Here is a 20087-nt window from a genome sequence, read left to right as displayed (position 1 = left end):
TGAGGTTAAAGTGCAGACTATCAGCTTTAATTTTATGGTATTTTCATCCAAATCGGGTTAACCCGTTTAGACATAACAGCACATTGCACAAAAGTATTGGGACAAATACACGTATATGTGTATTAAATTAGTAAAAGGTTAAGTATTTGGTTTCATATAAAACTTAATGTGTCATGCCCTGACCTTAGAGAGACGTTTTATTTCTCTATTTGTTTAGGTCAAGGTGTGATGTGGGCATTCTATGTTTTGTATTTCTGTGTGTTTGGCCGTGTGTGGTTCTCAATCAGAGGCAGCTGTCTATCGTTGTCTCTGATTGGGAATCATACTTTTGCCACCTTCGTTGTGGGTAATTGTCTTTGTTAGTGGCCTGTATAGCCCTAGTAAGCATCACGGTTGTGTCTCGTTTTGTTGGCGACATTCTTAATAAAGAAAAATTTACGCTCACCACGCAGCACCTTGGTCTGGTCATTTCCCTGACGACGTGCGTGACATAATGACTACATCAAGCTTGTGACTCTACACATTTGTTGGATGTATTTGCAGTTTGCTTTGGTTGTTCCAGATTATTTTGTGTGTTTTTGTATTCATGTTTTGTTTTGGGTGTATTAAAAACCAAGTAAATTTACACAAGTAAATTTGAACCCAATACTTTTGGTCCCCTAAAATAGGGAGACAACGTACAAAGAGCTGCAATTTCTAAACGGTTTACCTGATATGGATGAAAATACCCTCAAATTAAAGCTGACAGTCTGCACTTTAACCTCATACTCATTGTATCATTTCAAATCCAGTGCTGGAGTACAGAGCCAAAAGACCAAGTTCGGACCTGTAGGATCTTGTGCCTGAGTACGAGTTAGTTTTCCACAAGGTGGACACCACATAAAGAATGCACAAAGGAGAACAGAGGGAGACAGACAGAGACAGAGAAACACAAACAGACTGTCAGGCAGACAGACAAGGAGAAACAGAAGTATAGAAACACAGGCATACAGAAAGTGAGAGACAGACAGAGACAGGCAGGCAGAGACGGGGAAACTACAGACAAGGAAGATAGACAAAACTGGGCACACATATCACTAACTAAAGGGTTATCCCAGAACAGAGGACTAAACGAAGGAAATTATCATTAAACTGCCATTAAATAATTGAGCCATGATACCAGAAAAATGTACTGACCAGTTTAACGTGTCGCAATAGTTTACCAACACAGCAAACATAAATAACACTGACATTCTACAAATACTCTGTAACACACACATTCTCTCTCTCTAGTCGTCTACTCACTGTTCCTGCCGTGACGACGTATGTCCATGGTAAGGCTTCCCTGCTGCAGAGCTTGCTCTGTGCTGCTCTTCCACTTGCCGTAGCTCATCTCTGCCACCCTTTGCCCGCTCACCGACATCACCTCGTCGCCCACCTGCAGTTGGCACAGCTCGGCTGGGCTGCCTGCGGGGCACAGAGAGGGGCAGCGAGGTCAGATAGAGGGTAAAGAAGGAACAGAAGGAAGGAACAGTGGTCAGATATAGAGAGTGTAAAGAAGGAACAGAAGGAAGGAACAGTGGTCAGATATAGAGAGTGTAGAGAGCACAGAGGGTGAGATAGATATGTATAGATGGAATTGGGTCTCAGATGTAGGGGCAGAGAAGGCATTGGGGTGAGTAATAGAGAGGGCAAAACAGGTGTCACAGTAGTGATGTAGGCCAGTCAAGATACATTTAAACTGTTACAATAGAGAGATACAGAGATAGGGACAAGGCAGCAATTGCAATAAATCTCCTCAACTTTTTAAAGTGGCTTCAGCTTCTTGTCTCCTTCCCTCATTTACATTGATGAGAAAGAACTGGACTATAGGTATCAGGTACTCCCCTAGTAAATACAGTATAGGCTAGAGAGAGACAACCCCAGCAAATCTGACCTAGATAGAGGCTACCCTACATAAGGCCGGGCACATGATCTGCTACTGACTACTTATCTTCTAGTAATTTTAAGAAACATTAGTGTGTTGAAAATGCCTAGCCACTTGTATTTGCATACACTTCAAAATACACCAGACACGCCACTATGGGTTTCTTCACGGTACCCAAACCAAATAGAGATTTAATGCATTGCTTAGTTATGTATAGTGTCACGTCATCATGGAATGCGCTGCCACCAGAGGTTACTCAGGCAAAAAAGCAAGTTTAGCAAAAAAAAAACTGATTCAAAAACATACTGTATCACAGCGCCTCTCCTCTTTCTAAAGATCTAATTTAACTGGACTGTATATAAGAATATGAAAATGTATGTATAAATAGTGCATAAATAGTATTTTTTGTAGTCTCTTGGTGTCTTTCCTTTACATAACTCTTATTTTTTATTTTAATTTTATGTAATATAGTTTACCAAGCTACCAATTACTTCCCACTGGAAGAAGTTAAGCTACACTTAAGCTACCCTTAAGAAACATACAGTTTACTGAACTAAAGATACACTTAAGAAACATATAGTTTACTGAACAAAAGCTACCCTTAATAAACATACAGTTTACTGAACTAAAGCTACCCTTAATAAACATACAGTTTACTGAACTAAAGCTACCCTTAGAAACATATAGTTTACTGAACTAAACTACTTTGTGATAAATACTAATATCTAAATCTGAAATATCAGAGATACAAATTTTGCAAGAACAGATCACTCTGGAGTCAACTGTTAACATAATGTTTGAATTCAAGTGTAAATTAGGAAGGTCTGATGTCAAAAATGTATGAAACTTCTTGCCTACTTTTTTTGCAAAAAAAACCACTACATGGCAAAATAGTAATTAACTACTAAAAACACTACCCATATTTGAATTTAATTAAATTACCAACAAGCTACTGTAAACTGTAGTTAAATTACTAGTTTAACTACATATATTTCACTATTTCACAGTCTATTGGCACTGTACTAAGGTATCTGGCACTATGTGTGGTGGCCAGCAGAGGCAGAAATTGGAGGACGGACTCATTGTAATGGCTGGAATATAATCATATTAATGGTATCAAACACATCAAACTCATGGACCTCCAGCTACTGGTGCAGTGTTAGCAGTGGAATGGTATTTACTCTTCTGTGTGAATTATGAATGGTTTTTGAACAAAAGGGAGTGAAACCATTGTCAACTAATCAAATCTAACCAAGCAACAGTTTTATTCCCAGTGTCTCACATTGCTTAAATAAACAACCTTTAAAACTTTCTCACTGAAATGAGAGATGAGCCTGCTGTGCCAGTGGAGGCTGGTGTCACTTTAAATCAAATGATGCGCTCATTGTTAAGGCTGGACTGGAACGATATCAAACACATTAAACATGGTTCCCAAGTGTTTGATACCATTACATTCATTGCCATTACTCTGTGCTCATTCTTCCTTCACTATCCTCCAACATGCTGTATGTACCCCGGTTTACAATCAGACAGTTGGTTCAGTTGTTACTCTTTGTTTGTTTTAACCATGCTAAACGTGTGTGTTTTGTGCTAAATGTGTGTGTGTGTGTATGTGTGTTGGATGGAGGTGACGTGTGCTCCAGTGGAGTCCCACTCTGTCTGGAAGCCAAAGTCTCGACTGCTGTTGGACTTCTGGTTGAGACTGATCCGCATGTCAGCGTAGCTCTCCTACACAACACACACACACATTAAGAATGCCAGGTTGTGTTCCAAAGCCAGGGAAAGAATAACATTTGTTCTTCACTATGAATTATTAGTTGCTCTCTGACAATGGGAAGCATCGATCCTACTGTATCTCCTACTGTATGTAGCACTAGCTGCATGGTATAGTATGCACATAGTATAGTATGCTCGCTCACTCGCTCCAGTGCAGTGACTGCTTTTACATGTGATGTCCTTATTTTTTATTTTACCTTTATTTAACCAGGCAAGTCAGTTAAGAACAAATTCTTATTTTCAATGACGGCCTGGGAACAGTGGGTTAACTGCCTGTTCAGGGGCAGAACGACAGATTTGTACCTTGTCAGCTCGGGGGTTTGAACTCACAACCTTCCGGTTACTAGTCCAACGCTCTAACCACTAGGCTACCCTGCCGCTGTGCTATTTTTGGCTTCAGCTCTGGAATACTGCAAATGTGCCCTTAAAAAGTCTAATCTGCCTAATAACCAAAATCTAAACCTACCTGGTCTTTTGTAGGTAACGGACTGACTGGGGCTGTGTAGGCCACTTTTGGGGTCTGGAGGGCGGGTGAAGGACTCCTGGCCTGAGAAGGGACAGGAGAAGGGGCCAGGGTAGGGACAAGTGTTGTGGCAAGTGTGGGGGTCACACCCCTTTCTTCTTCTTCTTCTTCTTCTTCTCCACTGCTGTGGGCAGAGCTGGAGAGGGAGTGCGCCTTATCCTCAGAGGTCATGACCTGGATATAGCGGCTGGGGGCCGACAGCTTCTTGGTGAAATCCGTCTCTCCGTTCACACTTTTCTGAGAGTCAGCCATCAGAGGAGCCTACAGTGCATTCGGAAAGTGTTCAGACCCTTTCACTTTTTCCACATTTTGTAACAGCGTTATTCTAAAATTGATTAAATAGTTTCCCCCCCATCAATCTACATACAATACTCCATAATGAAATGTTTTAAAATGTTTACAAATTGTTCTGTTGGAAGGTGAACCTTCATCCCAGTTTGAGGTCCTGAGCGTTCTGGAACAGGTTTTCATCGTTCATCTTTCCCTCAATCCTGACTAGTCTCCCAGTCCCTGCCATTGAAAAACATCCCCACAGCATGATGCTGCCACCACCATGCTTTGCCGTAGGGATGGTATTGGCCAGGTGATGAGCGGTGCCTCCAGACGTGATGCCTGGCATTCAGGTCAAAGAGTTAAATCTTGGTTTTATCAGACCAGATAATCTTGTTTCTCATTGTCTGAGAGACCTTTAGGTGCCTTTTGGAAAACTCCAAGCAGGCTGTCACATGCCTTTTTATGAGGAGTGGCTTCCGTCTGGCCACTCTAGTATAAAGGCCTGATTGGTGGACTGCTGCAGAGGTGGTTGTCCTTCTGGAGGGTTCTCCCATTTCCACAGAGGAACTCAAGAGCTCTGTCAGAGTGACCATCGGGTTCATGGTCACCTCCCTGAGCAAGGCCCTTCTCCCCCAATTGCTCAGTTTGGCCGGGCGGCCAGCTCTAGGAAGAGTCTTGGTGGTCTAAAACGTCTTCCATTTAAGAATGACGGAGGCCACTTTGTTCTTGGGGACCTTCAAATGCCAATGTTTTGGTACCCTTTCCCGATACAATCCTGTCTCGGAGCTCTACTGACAATTCCTTCAACCTCATGGCTTGGTTTTTATTCTGACATACACTGTCAACTGTGGGACCTTATATAGACAGGTGTGCCTTTCCAAATCATGTCCAAACAATTGAATTTACATCAGGTGGACTCCAATCAAGTTGTTGAAACATCTCAAGGATGATCAATGGAAACAGGATGCACCTGAGCTCAATTTTGGAAACAGGATGCACCTGAGCTCAATTTAGTATAATTAAAAGTTGTAAACAAATAATAATCAAAGTCATAACAAGCCAACAGTAAACATGTCATTCCACACGAATGACGCAGCGCCAATCAATTTGGAAATGCCGGAGCTCTACGGCAAAATGCATCATTCACCAATGTTTCGTCAAAATCTGGCCAGTGGTGCCAGAGATATCGCGTGGGTTAGTAAGAGTCATATCCCTGAGCATGTGTCATTTCATGACTGAGTCAAGAAGATCAAGATAAATAAACATGTGCTAGTTATAGTGCCACAGTGTGGTTGATAGGAATGTTCTTGTACATTCTTAGTCTTTATAGTGTTAGCAACATGTGTACCACATCTTGTGACAATACAAATATCAAATCAAATCAAATCAAATCAAATCAAATCAAATTTTATTTGTCACATACACATGGTTAGCAGATGTTAATGCGAGTGTAGCGAAATGCTTGTGCTTCTAGTTCCGACAATGCAGTAATAACAAGTAATCTAACTAACAATTCCAAAACTACTGTCTTGTACACAGTGTAAGGGGATAAAGAATATGTACATAAGGATATATGAATGAGTGATGGTACAGAGCAGCATAGGCAAGATACAGTAGATGGTATCGGGTACAGTATGTACAAATGAGATGAGTATGTAAAAATCCTTGACTAATTTATTTACATTTATGTACCAGACTACACCCAAGTAAAATATTTATTGGTCAATAGCGTTGTTGTTTTAGGTACTAGCCTGAAACATATTGCTTGAGAGACCTTTGTTCCCAGATCCCACATATCAAGTTTTGTGCAGATCGGTCATTCGGTGCCAGAGGAATAACTTTCATTCTAAATGACTTTAGGTCTAACGGGGTCAGACGCTTGGCCTTTCAAACGCTTGTTATAGCGGCATCATCTGGCCAGTCAGTGTAATTTTGAAAATGCAGGATCTCTATGGCAAGACACATCATTTCATCAAAATCAGGCCAGTGGTGTCTGAGATATCATGTGTGATGTACGTACAGAGGACACAGATCCATAGTCCCCTCACCGATTTCATTGCGAGGGACAATTATAAAATGATCAAAGTCGTGAGCCAATAGTTTTTTAATTATTACTATTGTATCAAACTCTATATAGACTGAGAGATGTAAAGTAACTATTTGGACAACACTGTCTGGAGGTCTCGCAAGCTTAATGTACAATATACTAATACTAGTTAGAATTGTTGCTAGCTCCAATGTGTTGATGCTAAACAACTTAAAGAGATCTTGCCTGAACAAGTTCATGACACAAGTTATTCGCTGGTGGACAGATGCACGTAACATAGGATGGTATCCCACAAACTGTGGGATGCAAAGACTAATGAGGAACTTCGTTCCAGTGTGCAGATTTCTTCGTCACTGATCATTTGGACAAATCATGATTTCACAGGTGTTTGCATCTTTGATGATATCTCGTTGATATCTCGTATCTTCCATCTCCCCCTAGAACCTAATCGAGCATCTGCCTCTATGTTCTGGGTTACCGAGAATACTAACACTCAAATAATCACCCAAACTGTTTATATCAAAATGCCCTACTAAATGATATTCTTCTGATGCTATACTTCACGCCTTCGTGAAAGCTGTACGAATATTTTAAGATAAATACACAACGCAGAGGATGAAAGGTAAAGAGGGAATTAACGATCAATGTTTTTCTGTAATATGGAATTGAAGATTAATGGGACAGAGACACAGGAGGAATTTCAGTCTAGGACTCATAGCTACGTGGCAAGTTCTCATTGGTCCGAATTGTCTATACATTAGGCCTGAAACAGGATACTTGGTATTTGGCCATTGGCACAGTTTTATTGCGAGGAATTCTAATTGGTCAACCACAGGCTAGAGTTGGGTTATAAATTAGATCCTGTCGCTTTGTTCTGAGGAGAAGATATTGAGAACAGGGAAGAATGACCATCTACTTCCCAGCATAACAACTATGATTTATTATTTTTGAATAAATATATTTTTCTCCCCTTGATTTACTTTGGGGTCTGTGTTATTGAAGAATAACATCAACTGTTAACACAGCGAAATTGAAGGTAATAGAGTGACAAGGCTGGAAACAGCAGCTTTGCTAAGTAAATGGTCACATAGTTCAAAAAAGCCTCATTCATTATTCACTGACAGATAAAACAAATAAGGCGTGTGAGCAACCACTACACTGGAAATAGACTACGTTGCGACCGACACAACACAACATTCCTACCGGTCTTAGGTCCTGTTCATTATGTAACAAATAGAGGAAAATGGACTGGAACAGGTAGCGATTCTCTGGACTTGTCTATTAAGAAACATTAATTTCAATGTTTTGTTGCAAAAACGTTGCTTGCCCTAATGAACATAACCCACAGCCATTGAAGTACCTCACCCAAATCCTCCAGTCTACTAAAAGCAGTTTCTGCAGAAAGCAGTCCTTAGGTAACTACACACACAGACAGAACTGGAAAGTGTCGTAATATTACTGTATACTACGGTACTCACGGTGTAGGCGGGTGGCAGTGATGCGACGCTTGTAGACTGGCTCCCGAAGGGCCTTGGCATGAAGACAGAGTTGAGCCGAGCGCTGTCCGATCTCATGTAGCTCCTGGGGAGAGAGGCAGAAACCCGAGACACACCAGGAGGCACGGGCTGTGGGTCCATCACCACCGAGTTGTACTGTGGCTGTTGTATGTACAGAGAGCCACCACCAGTGGATGGGGTCACTTCTTCAGACACCTTCCCCACCCATGGGCGACTGGGCTCATGAGCTTTGGGTAGTAGGCTGGGGGTGGTGGTGGTGCTGAAGGTCTCCTCCGTCTTGGCTGCACTGGTGTACCGTGAGGCCAGGCTTGGGGCTCTTTCTGAAGGATTCGGGGCTGGAACGTAGGGGTTGTAGTTGGGGGTGCGACCCACAGTGGTAGTGATGTCGCTACCAGAACCGAAGGGACTGTCGATACTGTCACTCATGTTGCCCCTAGAAGGCGGGACAGCCTTGTTGGTTGCCGTGGTGGCAGCGCACGCCTCCTCCCTTGGGGGGAGCACGGAGGAGCGAGTTGGTCTGAGGCGGTCAAGAGGGGTGTAGGGGTTGTCGAAGGTGTAGCTCCTCGGAGGGAGGGTGCGGAGGACCGGGGCAGAGTCTTCAAACACGTCCTGGTCCAGAGAGGTGAGGGAGTTGAGGCGACTGCCGATGGAGCTGTGGGAATGGAGAAGAGAGGGAGGGTGGTGAAGTAGAGAGAGAGAGGGAGGGAGAGAGAGGAGGGTGAGGGGAGAGAGGGATGGAAGGGAAGGGAGGTGAAAGAGAGAGGGGAAAGGGATTAAAATGTGTTATGTAAGCGATTGAAAGAGAGAAAGACAGAGAGAGAGAGAGAGAGAGAGAGAGAGAGAGAGAGAGAGAGGGCAGGGTAAAAGTAAGATAGGATGGGTGAAAGAGAGAAAGGAGCCGAGGAAAGGCGGTGAAGTGGCAAGGGAAGATGGGAAAACCAGAGGAAAAAGTGAAAGGTGGAGGGGGATAAAAGCAGAATGAGAAAAGGATTGAGGAAAGGTGAAAGGGGGAGGGAAAGACAAGTTTGAAAGAACAAAAAAAAAGAGGTGAGGTAGGATTTAAGCCACGATTAGATTACACTTTCACACAACGCTTTGCAGAGAGACAATTACTGTTCATTCATTAACACAGTCTCAGGTCACTTTCTCTCAGGGCAAACGTTTCAACAAAAGTCTGTAAAAACACAAAAGTTTGCATGGCCCTGTATTTGTGCCTGAGTTGTCATCGACCGGAGTTTGTTGGTGTAGTAAGTACTTATACAGTAACAGGACAGCTTTGAGTGACAGTGAAAACACATCTAAAAATACTGATTAGAATTCTGATGATGAAATACTTTAAAACAGGGTAAAACATATTCAACCAATAAAGGATTATTCAATGCCTTCAGAAACTATTCAGACCCCTTGACTTTTTCCACATTTTGTTACAGATTTTTTTTAAATCCTCAGCAATCTACACACAAAACCCCATAATGACAAAGAATAAGGATGTAATGCAACAAAATGTGTGAAAAAAATCAAGGGGTCTGAATACTTTCTGAAGGCACTGTATGTTTCTAATTGTCTGTACAAAAAAAATGATTTATACCTTGTAGGAGCATGGCTAGCCCAAATGCCCTTTGGTAACTGTATAGAATATAGAGAACATAATAACTAGAACACATGTAGGATTTGTATTTGAGGATGTCTAGTCTAGCAGATACAGTATTTTCATCAATCCATCAATCATAGATTCCTTATTTAAATCTTACATTCAATCAGACCATATTTCATGAGCTCATCCCCTCATGTTCATCGGGCACCAAACCTGTCACTCTATTACCTCCAATTGGAATTCTGGAAACCGCGGCTCCCTATTCCGCTGCTCGCTGTGGTCTGCTCCCTCTCCTCTTTCTTCTTCACAATATCAGAGTTGAAGCTCTTGCGACGGTTTTTCCACTTGGTGAGATCCTGCAGAGAAGAAACGCAAGTCAGAAACGTGCATCCTGGAAAAAATGAATGTAACAGTTAAATCCTCTAACGGATGTTGAGGGTGGCTAATGTGATAGGTAGGGGGGGGGAGAGAGAGAGAGAGAGAGAGAGAGAGAGAGAGAGAGAGAGAGAAAGAGAGAGAGAAAGAGAGAAAGAGAGAGAGAAAGAGAGAAAGAGAGAGAAAGAGAGAGAGAAAGACAGAGAGAAAGAGAGAGAGAAAGAAAGAGAGAGAAAGAAAGAGAGAGAAAGAGAGAGAGAAAGAGAGAGAGAAAGAGAGAAAGAGAGAGAGAAAGAGAGAAAGAGAGAGAGAAAGAGAGAGAAAGAGAGAGAGAAAGAGAGAGAAAGAGAGAGAAAGAGAGAGAGAGAGAAAGAGAGAAAGAGAGAGAGAAAGAGAGAAAGAGAGAGAGAAAGAGAGAAAGAGAGAGAGAAAGAGAGAGAAAGAGAGAGAGAAAGAGAGAGAGAGAGAGACTTTCCTATTTGTGTCAGTTTAGCTCCTCCCACCTCATGTCCCATGTGGGCCCGTGGATGACTTAAATCTATGCCAAGACACCATACTATACTGCTGGACAATGTTACAACTGATAGACATATAACCCAGTAACAGGTAAGAATGAGGCCTTTAACATACTCATATTTCGTGGAATATGAACTTAGTTGGACATGGTGAAACATTGTGAATATACCTAACTTTTGCTTCCTGCACCTCTTTTTATTCTCTCTCTCTCTTTCTTTCTTTTTCTGCGCACTCTCTACCCTCTCTCTCTTTCTCTCTGTACCTTTACAAAACAAGCTCTCCTTTCACCTGTACCCACAGGCACAAACTGGGCCTGAATAGCTGTTCTCTTCAGATTTCCATTCTCCCCATTTCAAATACGAACTAGACTGATCTATCATACAGTATGTTGTTACCTGTAGACAGCTGGGATGGCTTTGACTTGAGTGTACACATTTAGACAAGGACACAATAACCATGGCTTATATAATGATATGGTCGATGGCTGTTTAATCAGTGATGATTAAACAGGCCTAGTTCCCTAGATATTAAACACGACTAGATTGTGTAAAGCATGGGTTGGACAGGTTTTGCATTCTAATTTTAACGGCAAAGCCAGGGGAACATACATTTTGTGATTCACAAACTAGTACAGTTTTCACCCTCACAGATCATTTCAGATCCTGGAGGATGTTATACAATAGTTAGTGGCACCCTCTTCCAGAACTCTGTAGTAAGACTCCAACCCCTCTTTTACGCTGCTACTACTCTCTGTTTATCATATACGCATAGTCACTTTAACTATACATTCATGTACATACTACCTCAATTGGGCCGACCAAGCAGCGCCCCCACACATTGGCTAACCGGGCTATCTGCATTGTGTCCCGCCCACCCCCTATACCTATCACTAATCAAGGTAAGACCCAAGTGCAGGCTTTGTTAAGTAACAATGTTTATTGTAACAACACGAGCAGGCAAATGACAGGTCAAGGCAGGTTGGGGTCGATAAATCCATAGTAGAGGCCAAAGTACAGAATGGCAGGCAAGCTCAGGTCAGGAAGAGTTCAGTAATCCAGAGGTGGAACAAAGGTACAGGACAGCAGGCAGGCTCAGGGACAGGCAGAGTGGTCAGACGGGCAGGTACAGGGTCAAGACAGGCAAGGGTCAAAAACCAGGAGGATGAGGAAAAAGAGAGACTTGGGAAAAAGGAGCAGAAACAACCACTGGTTGACTTGAACAAACAAGATGAACTGGCACAGACAGACAGAAAACACAGGTATAAATACCCAGAGGATAAGTGGGGAAGATGGGTGACAACTGCAGGGGGTGGAAACAAGCACAAGGACAGGTGAAACAGATCAGAGCGTGACAGTACCGGTAACGAGTCAATATGCGGAGGTACGTTAGTTGAGGTATTTTGTACATGTAGTTAGGGGTAAAGTTAAACGCCAGTCAGCATCTCATCTTATCTCTCAGGTATATGACTCTTCCTGTAATCTTACAAGTGATTCCTCTAATATTAATTCAATGTTTGTGTCGTTGTATTCTAACCTCTACAAATCCGAACCCCGATGAGATAATACGGCTATGGACAACTTTTTAGATAACTTGGATACCCCATCCATTGACAGGGACATGAGTAAAGTTCTGGACAACCCTCAGGGTAGGCAGGGTAGCCTAGTGGTTAGAGCGTTGGAGTAGTAAGGTTGCAAGTTCAAATCCCTGAGCTGACAAGGTACAAATCTGCCGTTCTGCCCCTGAACAGGCAGTTATAACCCACTGTTCCTAGGCCGTCATTGAAAATAAGAATTTGTTCTTAACTGACTTGCCTAGTAAAATAAAAAAAATAAAAAATCTAGATGAGATAACAAAGGGTCTGAAGTTAATGCAAAGTGGCAAGGCACCAGACCCTGATGGCTTCCCAGTCGATTTTCTTAACTCTCCCCATCACTATTAGATATGTTCACCGACTCACAGGGCTCTTTCCCACCGACGCTAACTCAAGACTATCTCACTTACACTCAAAAAAGATAAAGATCTGTCAGAATGTGGTGGATTCCCATTTCATTCCCCGCTCCTTTTTACACTTTTCGATAGAACCGCTTTCCTTGGCCTTAAAATCATCATTATTCAATGGAATCCACCAAGCTGGTGAAGAACACAAAGTGTCACTGTATGCAGCTGATTTACTATTATATATCACTAACCATGTGAACTCTGTCAGGAAACATACTGCATGTTTTAAACACAATTGGATCATTCTCAGGTAACAAATTGAACATTCAGAAAATGTTTTCCGATCAAGCAAATTCCCCCTGCAGTCCTGCCTTTCCATCTATTGCCCTCTGGTTTTTCGTATTTAGGTGTGAAAATAACTCAGGCTACCCTCCATAAAACTAACTTTGCGAGTCTAGTCACACGATTTAAAGCAGACTTACAATGCTGGGATAGTCTGCCTCTCTCCTTAGCTGGAAGAATCCAATCGGTTTGAATGTGACTCATTTCAGGAAACTAGGCGTATGATGCACATCAGTACTTCACAGGAGAGCCATTTGAATCAACTCAAAATAAATAATCTAAATGCGTTTTTTTTTGTGATCTTTCATGTGCTTTAATAACAAACGTGTATGTCATCTGTAAATACAAATGAAATTGTGAAATTACGAGCCTAGTTGGTTCAGCCACAGAAAAATAACCTTCCCGCTAGCCATGATTGGCTGAGATAATGGATGGGCTGGACATGCCGAGAGATGAGTTTGGATTGGTCTGCCATGTAGCACGCTTCTGTCTATAATATGAGCTGGACAGTATGTGTAGGTAATCCTTTCTAACGAGGCATTTTTGAAAAATATCACGTAGTAGAACTGCAAAGGTTTTGCTCTCCACTTTCTGGAGGACCTAGTTTGGAAATCAGTGGAATGCACGGTGGATTTAGAGTATGATAGCTAAGGAGATGAAGAAAATTCTGCCGTTTGATTGCAAATATGCAGATGGCTATAAAAAGAGAACACACAGGAGGCTGTTGTATGCGCTGTTCCCTCATTTTTGTATGGAAATAGCTAGCAAGCTAGCAACTTTAGCCCGTTATCTTGGGTGCTTGACTGCTGTTGTTAGGTCAGAATGCTCAGATCAACCCTACTCCTTGGCCAGAGCATCCAGCGTGCGCTCTGAACGCTCCGAGACAGTCAGAGGTCACCAAGCACAACATAGCTTCAGCGCGTAAATCAGCTAGAAATATGTGTTGGAAATAAGCCTGCCAGCTTAGTGGAGTCTGCCACTAGCACAGTCAGTGTAGTCAGCTCAGCTATCCCCATTGGGGTGGCAGGTAGCCTAGCGGTTAAAGCGTTGGGCCAGTAACCAAAAGGTTGCTAGATCGAATACCAGAGCTGACAAGGTAAAAATCTGTCGTTCTACCCCTGAACAAGGCAGTTAACCCACTGCTCCTAGGCTGTCATTGTAAATATAAATTTTCTGTTAACTGACTTGCCTAGTTAAATAAAAAAACTATTGAAACTGTGTATGTGCCTTGATTTAGGTTGGGCAAAACTAAACATGGTGGTGTTTGCTTTAGCAATCTCACTGGAATTAAGACCTCTAGTCATTATTGAAAGAGATTGTGATAACTCACATCTCAAAATAGGGCTACTTAACATTAGATCCCTCACTTCCAAGGCAGTTATAGTCAATTAACTGATCATAATATTGATGTGATTGGCCTGACTGAAACATGGATTAAGACCTGATGAATTTAATGGGTTAAATGAGGCCTCTCCTCCTGGTTACACTACTGAACATATCCCCCACGTATCCTGCAATTGTGGAGGTGATGCTAACATTTTCAATAGCAAAATTATATTTACAAAAGAAATTACTGCGTTACACACTTGGCATTCTCTCAAGAAACGTGTGCGATGGACATTAGACTGGTGGAAATCTGTCCTTTGGTCTGATTAGTCAAAATTTGAGATTTTTGGTTCCAACCACTGTGTCTTTGTGAGATGCAGAGTAGGTGAACGGATGATCTTCGCATGTGTGGTTCCCACCGTGAAACAATGGAGGAGGAGGTGTGATGGCGTGGAGGTGCTTTGCTGGTGACACTGTCTGTGATTTATATAGAATTCAAGTTACACTTAACCAGCATGGTTACCACAGCATTCTGCAGTGATACGCCATCCGATCTGGTTTGGGCTTAGTGGGACTATCATTTGTTTTTCAACAGGACAATGACCCAACACACCTCCAGGCTGTGTAAGGGCAATTTTACCAAGAAGGAGAGTGATGGGGTGTTGCATCAGATGACCTGGCCTCCACAATCACCCAACCTCAACCCAATTGAGATGGTTTGGTATGAGTTGGACTGCAGAGTGAAGGAAAAGCAGCCAACAAGTGCTCAGCATGTATGGGAACTCCTTCAAGACTGCTCGAAAGCACTCCAGGTGAAGCTTGTTGAGAGAATGCCAAGAGTGTGCAAAGCTGTCATCAAGGAAAAGTGGGGCTACATTGAAGAATCTCAAATATAAAAGATATTTTGATTTGTTTTAACACTTTTTTTTTTGTTACTATAGTTGAAGTTGGAAGTTTGTATGCACCTAGCAAAATACATTTAATCTCAGATTTTCTAAATTCCTGACATTTAATTCTAGTAAAAATGACCTGTTTTAGGTTAGTCAGGATCACCACTTTATTTTAAGAATGTGAAATGTCAGAATAACAGTAGAGATAATTATTTATTTCAGCTTTTATTTCTTTCATCACATTCCCAGTGGGTCAGAAGTTTACATACAGTCAATTCGTATTTGGTATTATTGCCTTTCATTGTCAAATGTTTCAGGTAGCCTTCCACAAGCTTCCCACCATAAGGTGGGTTAAACATTGGCCCATTCCTCCTGACAGAGCCGATGTAACTGAGTCAGGCTTGTAAGGCCTCCTTGCTCGCACACACTTTTTCAGTTCTGCCCACACATTTTCCATAGCATGAGGTCAGGGCTTTGTGATGGCCTATCTAATACCGTGACTTTGTTGTCCTTAACCTGTTAGATCTCTAGGGGCGCTATTTCATTTTTGGATAAAAAACGTTCCCGTTTTAAGCGCGATATTTTGTCACGAAAAGATGCTCGACTATGCATATACAGTTTTGGAAAGAAAACACTCTGAAGTTTCAGAATCTGCAAAGATTTTGTCTGTAAGTGCCCCAGAACTCATTCTACAGGCGAAACCAAGATGATGCATCAACCAGGAATTAGCAGAATTTCTGAAGCTCTGTTTTCCATTGTCTCCTTATATGGCTGTGATTGCGCAAGGAATGAGCCTACACTTTCTGTCGTTCGCCCAAGGTCTTAGCAGCATTGTGACGTATTTGTAGGCATTGGAAGATTGACCATAAGAGACTACATTTTCCAAGTGTCCGCCTGGTGTCCTGCGTGGAATTTGGTGCGCAATTGCCAGCTGCTCGTACTTTTCCATTTGATATAGGGGAGAAACCATGTGTCCAAGAACGATGTATCAATGAAGAGATATGTGAAAAACACCTTGATGATTGATTCTAAACAACGTTTGCCATGTTTTCAGTCGAAATTATGGAGTTAATTTGGAAAAAAGTTCGCGTTTTGAGGACTGAATTTTCAGATTTTTTTTGGTAGCCAAATGTGATGTATAAAACGGAGCTATTTCTAATACACAAAGAATCTTTTTGGAAAAACTGAGCATCTGCTATCTAACTGAGAGTATCCTCATTGAAAACATCAGAAGTTCTTCAAAGGTAAATTATTTTATTTGAAGGCTTTTATGTTTTTGTTGAAATGTTGCGTGCTGGATGCTAACGCTAATGCTAACGCTAATGCTAACGCTAAATGCTAACGCTAAATGCTAACGCTAAATGCTACTTTTACACAAATGATTGTTTTCCTATGGTTGAGAAGCATATTTTGAAAATCTGAGATGACAGTGTTGTTTACAAAAGGCTAAGCTTGAGAGATGGCATATTTATTTCATTTCATTTGCGCTTTTCATGAATAGTTAACGTTGTGTTATGCTAATGAGCTTGCTGATAGATTTACACAATCCTGGATACAGGGGTTTTTTCATAGCTAAACGTGACGCAGAAAACGGAGCGATTTGTCCTAAACAAATAATCTTTCAGGAAAAACTGAACATTTGCTATCTGAGAGTCTCCTCATTGAAAACATCTGAAGTTCTTCAAAGGTAAATGATTTTATTTGAATGCTTTTCTGTTTTTTTGTGTAAATGTTGCCAGCTGAATGCTAATGCTAAATGCTACGTTAGCCATCAATACTGTTACACAAATGCTTGTTTTGCAATGGTTGAGAAGCATATTTTGAAAATCTGAGATGACAGTGTTGTTAACAAAAGGCTAAGCTTGAGAGCTAGCATATTTATTTCATTTCATTTGCGATTTTCATGAATAGTTAACGTTGCGTTATGGTAATGAGCTTGAGGCTGTATTCACGATCCCGGATCCGGGATGGGGAGATCAGAAAGGTTAAGCCATTTTCCACAACTTTGGAAGTATGCTTGGGGTCATTGTCCATTTGGAAGACCCATTTGCGACCAAGATGTCTTGAGATGTTGCAACATCTCAACATATCCACATAATTTTTCCTCCTCAAGATGCCATCTATTGTGTGAATTGCACCAGTCCCTCCTGCAGCAAAGCACCCCCACAACATGATGCTGCCACCCCCATGCTTCACGGTTGGGATGGTGTTCTTCGGCTTGCAAGCCTCCCCGTTTTTCCTCCTAATGGTCATTATGGCCAAACAGTTCTATGTTGGTTTCATCAAACGAGAGGACATTTCTCAAAAATGTACGATCTTTGTCCCCATGTGCAGTTACAAACCGTAGTCTGGCTTTTTTTAATGGCGGTTTTGGAGCAGTGGCTTGTTCCATGTTGAGCGGCCTTTCAGGTTATGTTGATATAGGACTCGTTTTACTGTGGATATAGATACTTTTGTACCCGTTTCCTCCAGTATCTTCACAAGGTCCTTTGCTGTTGTTCTGGGATTGATTAGCACTTTTCGCACCAAACTCTAGGAGACAGAACGGGTCTCCTTCCTGAGTGGTATGACGGCTGAGTGGTCCCATGGTGTTTATACTTGCGTACTATTGTTTGTACAGATGAATGTGGTACCTTCAGGCATTTGGAAATTGCTCGAAAGGACGAACCAGACTTATGGAGGTCTACAATTATTTTTCTGAGGTCTTGGCTGATTTCTTTTGATTTTCCCATGATGTCAAGCAAAGGTGCACTGAGTTTGAAGGTAGGCCTTGAAATACATCCACAGGTACACCTCCAATTAACTCAAATTATGTCAATTAGCCTATCAGAAGCTTCTAAAGCCATGACATCATCTTCTGGAATTTTCCAAGCTGTTTAAAGGCACAGTCAACTTAGTGTATGTAAACTTCTGACCCACTGGAATTGTGATACAGTGAATTATAAGTGAAATAATCTGTCTGTAAACAATTGTTGGAAAATGTACTTCTGCCATGCACAAAGTAACCGACTTGCCAAAACTATAGTTTAACAAGAAATTTGTGGAGTGGTTGAAAAACAAGTTTTAATGACTCCAACATAAGTGTATGTAAACTTCCGACTTCAACTGTACATGGTTCCATGTGTTATTTCATTGTTGTGATGTCTTCACTATTAATCCAACAATGTAAAAAATAGTAGAAATAAAGAAAACTCCTTGAAGAGTAGGTGTCCAAACTTTTGACTGGTACTGTATATGTGTGTATGTATGTCTGTAGTATGTACTCCTACATCGCTGTCGTCGGTTGCTACAGACCACCCTCGAACTAAACTCTCCTTCTAATGTCCTGCAACAAGCTAAATGAATCTGAATTCATTATTTTAGGAGATTTGAACTGCGACATGTTTATATGAAATTCGTGTCCATTTGTGATAAGCATGCCCCTGTGAAGAAATTTAGAATCAGTGGAAGGGACAATCCCTGGTTTTCAGATAACTTGGCAGAATTATTAGAAAGATAAATATATCTTGGCCTCAAGCTAGACATACAAATGGGCCTCCTTCAGAGTGCTAAGAAACAAATGCACAGGTTTGATCAGGAAGTCCAAATCAGATTACGATTTCAATGCAGTCATACAAACAGTGCAGCTATTCCCTCCACAAGGCTATCAAACAAGCTAAGCGTCTGTACAGAGACAAAGTAGAATCTCAATTCAACGGCTCAGACACAAGAGGCATGTGGCAGGGTCTACAGTCAATCACGGACTACAAGAAGAAATCCAGCCCAGTCACGGACCAGGATGTCTTGCTCCCAGGCAGACTAAATAACTTTTTTGCCCGCTTTGAGGACAATACAGTGCCACTGACAAGGCCTGCAACGAAAACATGAGGTCTCTCCTTCACTGCAGCCGAGGTGAGTAAGACATTTAACGTGTTAACCCTCGCAAGGCTGCAGGCCCAGACGGCATCCCCAGCCGTGCCCTCAGAGCATGCGCAGACCAGCTGGCCGGTGTGTCTACGGACATATTCAATCAATCCCTATACCAGTCTGCTGTTCCCACATGCTTCAAGAGGGCCACCATTGTTCCTGTTCCCAAGAAAGCTAAGGTAACTGAGCTAAACGACTACCGCCCCGTAGCACTCACTTCCGTCATCATGAAGTGCTTTGAGAGACTAGTCAAGGACCATCCACCCTACCTGACACCCTAGACCCACTCCAATTTGCTTACCGCCCAAATAGGTCCGATAGACGATGCAATCTCAACCACACTGCACACTGCCCTAACCCATCTGGACAAGAGGAATACCTATGTGAGAATGCTGTTCATCGACTACAGCTCGGCATTCAACACCATAGTACCCTCCAAGCTCGTCATCAAGCTCGAGACCCTGGGTCTCGACCCCGCCCTGTGCAACTGGGTACTGGACTTCCTGACGGGCCGCCCCCAGGTGGTGAGGGTAGGCAACAACATCTCCTCCCCGCTGATCCTCAACACTGGGGCCCCACAAGGGTGCGTTCTGAGCCCTCTCCTGTACTCCCTGTTCACCCACGACTGCGTGGCCACGCACGCCTCCAACTCAATCATCAAGTTTGCGGACGACACAACAGTGGTAGGCTTGATTACCAACAACGACGAGACGGCCTACAGGGAGGAGGTGAGGGCCCTCGGAGTGTGGTGTCAGGAAAATAACCTCACACTCAACGTCAACAAAACTAAGGAGATGATTGTGGACTTCAGGAAACAGCAGAGGGAACACCCCCCTATCCACATCGATGGAACAGTAGTGGAGAGGGTAGCAAGTTTTAAGTTCCTCGGCATACACATCACAGACAAACTGAATTGGTCCACTCACACAGACAGCATCGTGAAGAAGGCGCAGCAGCGCCTCTTCAACCTCAGGAGGCTGAAGAAATTCGGCTTGTCACCAAAAGCACTCACAAACTTCTACAGATGCACAATCGAGAGCATCCTGGCGGGCTGTATCACCGCCTGGTATGGCAACTGCTCCGCCCTCAACCGTAAGGATCTCCAGAGGGTAGTGAGGTCTGCACAACGCATCACCGGGGGCAAACTACCTGCCCTCC

The 20087-nt window shown here is 42.5% G+C and overlaps 1 protein-coding gene across 14 annotated transcripts in view; it reads right to left on the bottom strand.

Moving 5' to 3' along the window:
* LOC110519946 (LIM domain only protein 7) overlaps window positions 1-20087 on the bottom strand; it is a 124545-nt gene that overhangs the window by 22037 nt on the left and 82421 nt on the right. For 13 of the 14 annotated variants that reach the window (XM_036974005.1, XM_036974016.1, XM_036974017.1 and 10 more), the window contains 5 exons: window positions 9865-9992; window positions 8004-8694; window positions 4149-4466; window positions 3523-3634; window positions 1285-1449 (listed from right to left, as the gene is read on the bottom strand). In XM_036974005.1, the coding sequence (XP_036829900.1) occupies window positions 1285-1449; window positions 3523-3634; window positions 4149-4466; window positions 8004-8694; window positions 9865-9992 (1414 nt within the window). The remainder of the gene's footprint in view (window positions 1-1284; window positions 1450-3522; window positions 3635-4148; window positions 4467-8003; window positions 8695-9864; window positions 9993-20087) is intronic. The other variant, XM_036974015.1, reaches the window with a different exon arrangement.

Source organism: Oncorhynchus mykiss, chromosome 3, assembly GCF_013265735.2.
Source record: "Oncorhynchus mykiss isolate Arlee chromosome 3, USDA_OmykA_1.1, whole genome shotgun sequence".
NCBI classification, from domain to species: domain Eukaryota; kingdom Metazoa; phylum Chordata; class Actinopteri; order Salmoniformes; family Salmonidae; genus Oncorhynchus; species Oncorhynchus mykiss.
Note: the sequence above shows the minus strand (reverse complement) of the source record. Positions and strands in the feature narration are given on the sequence as shown.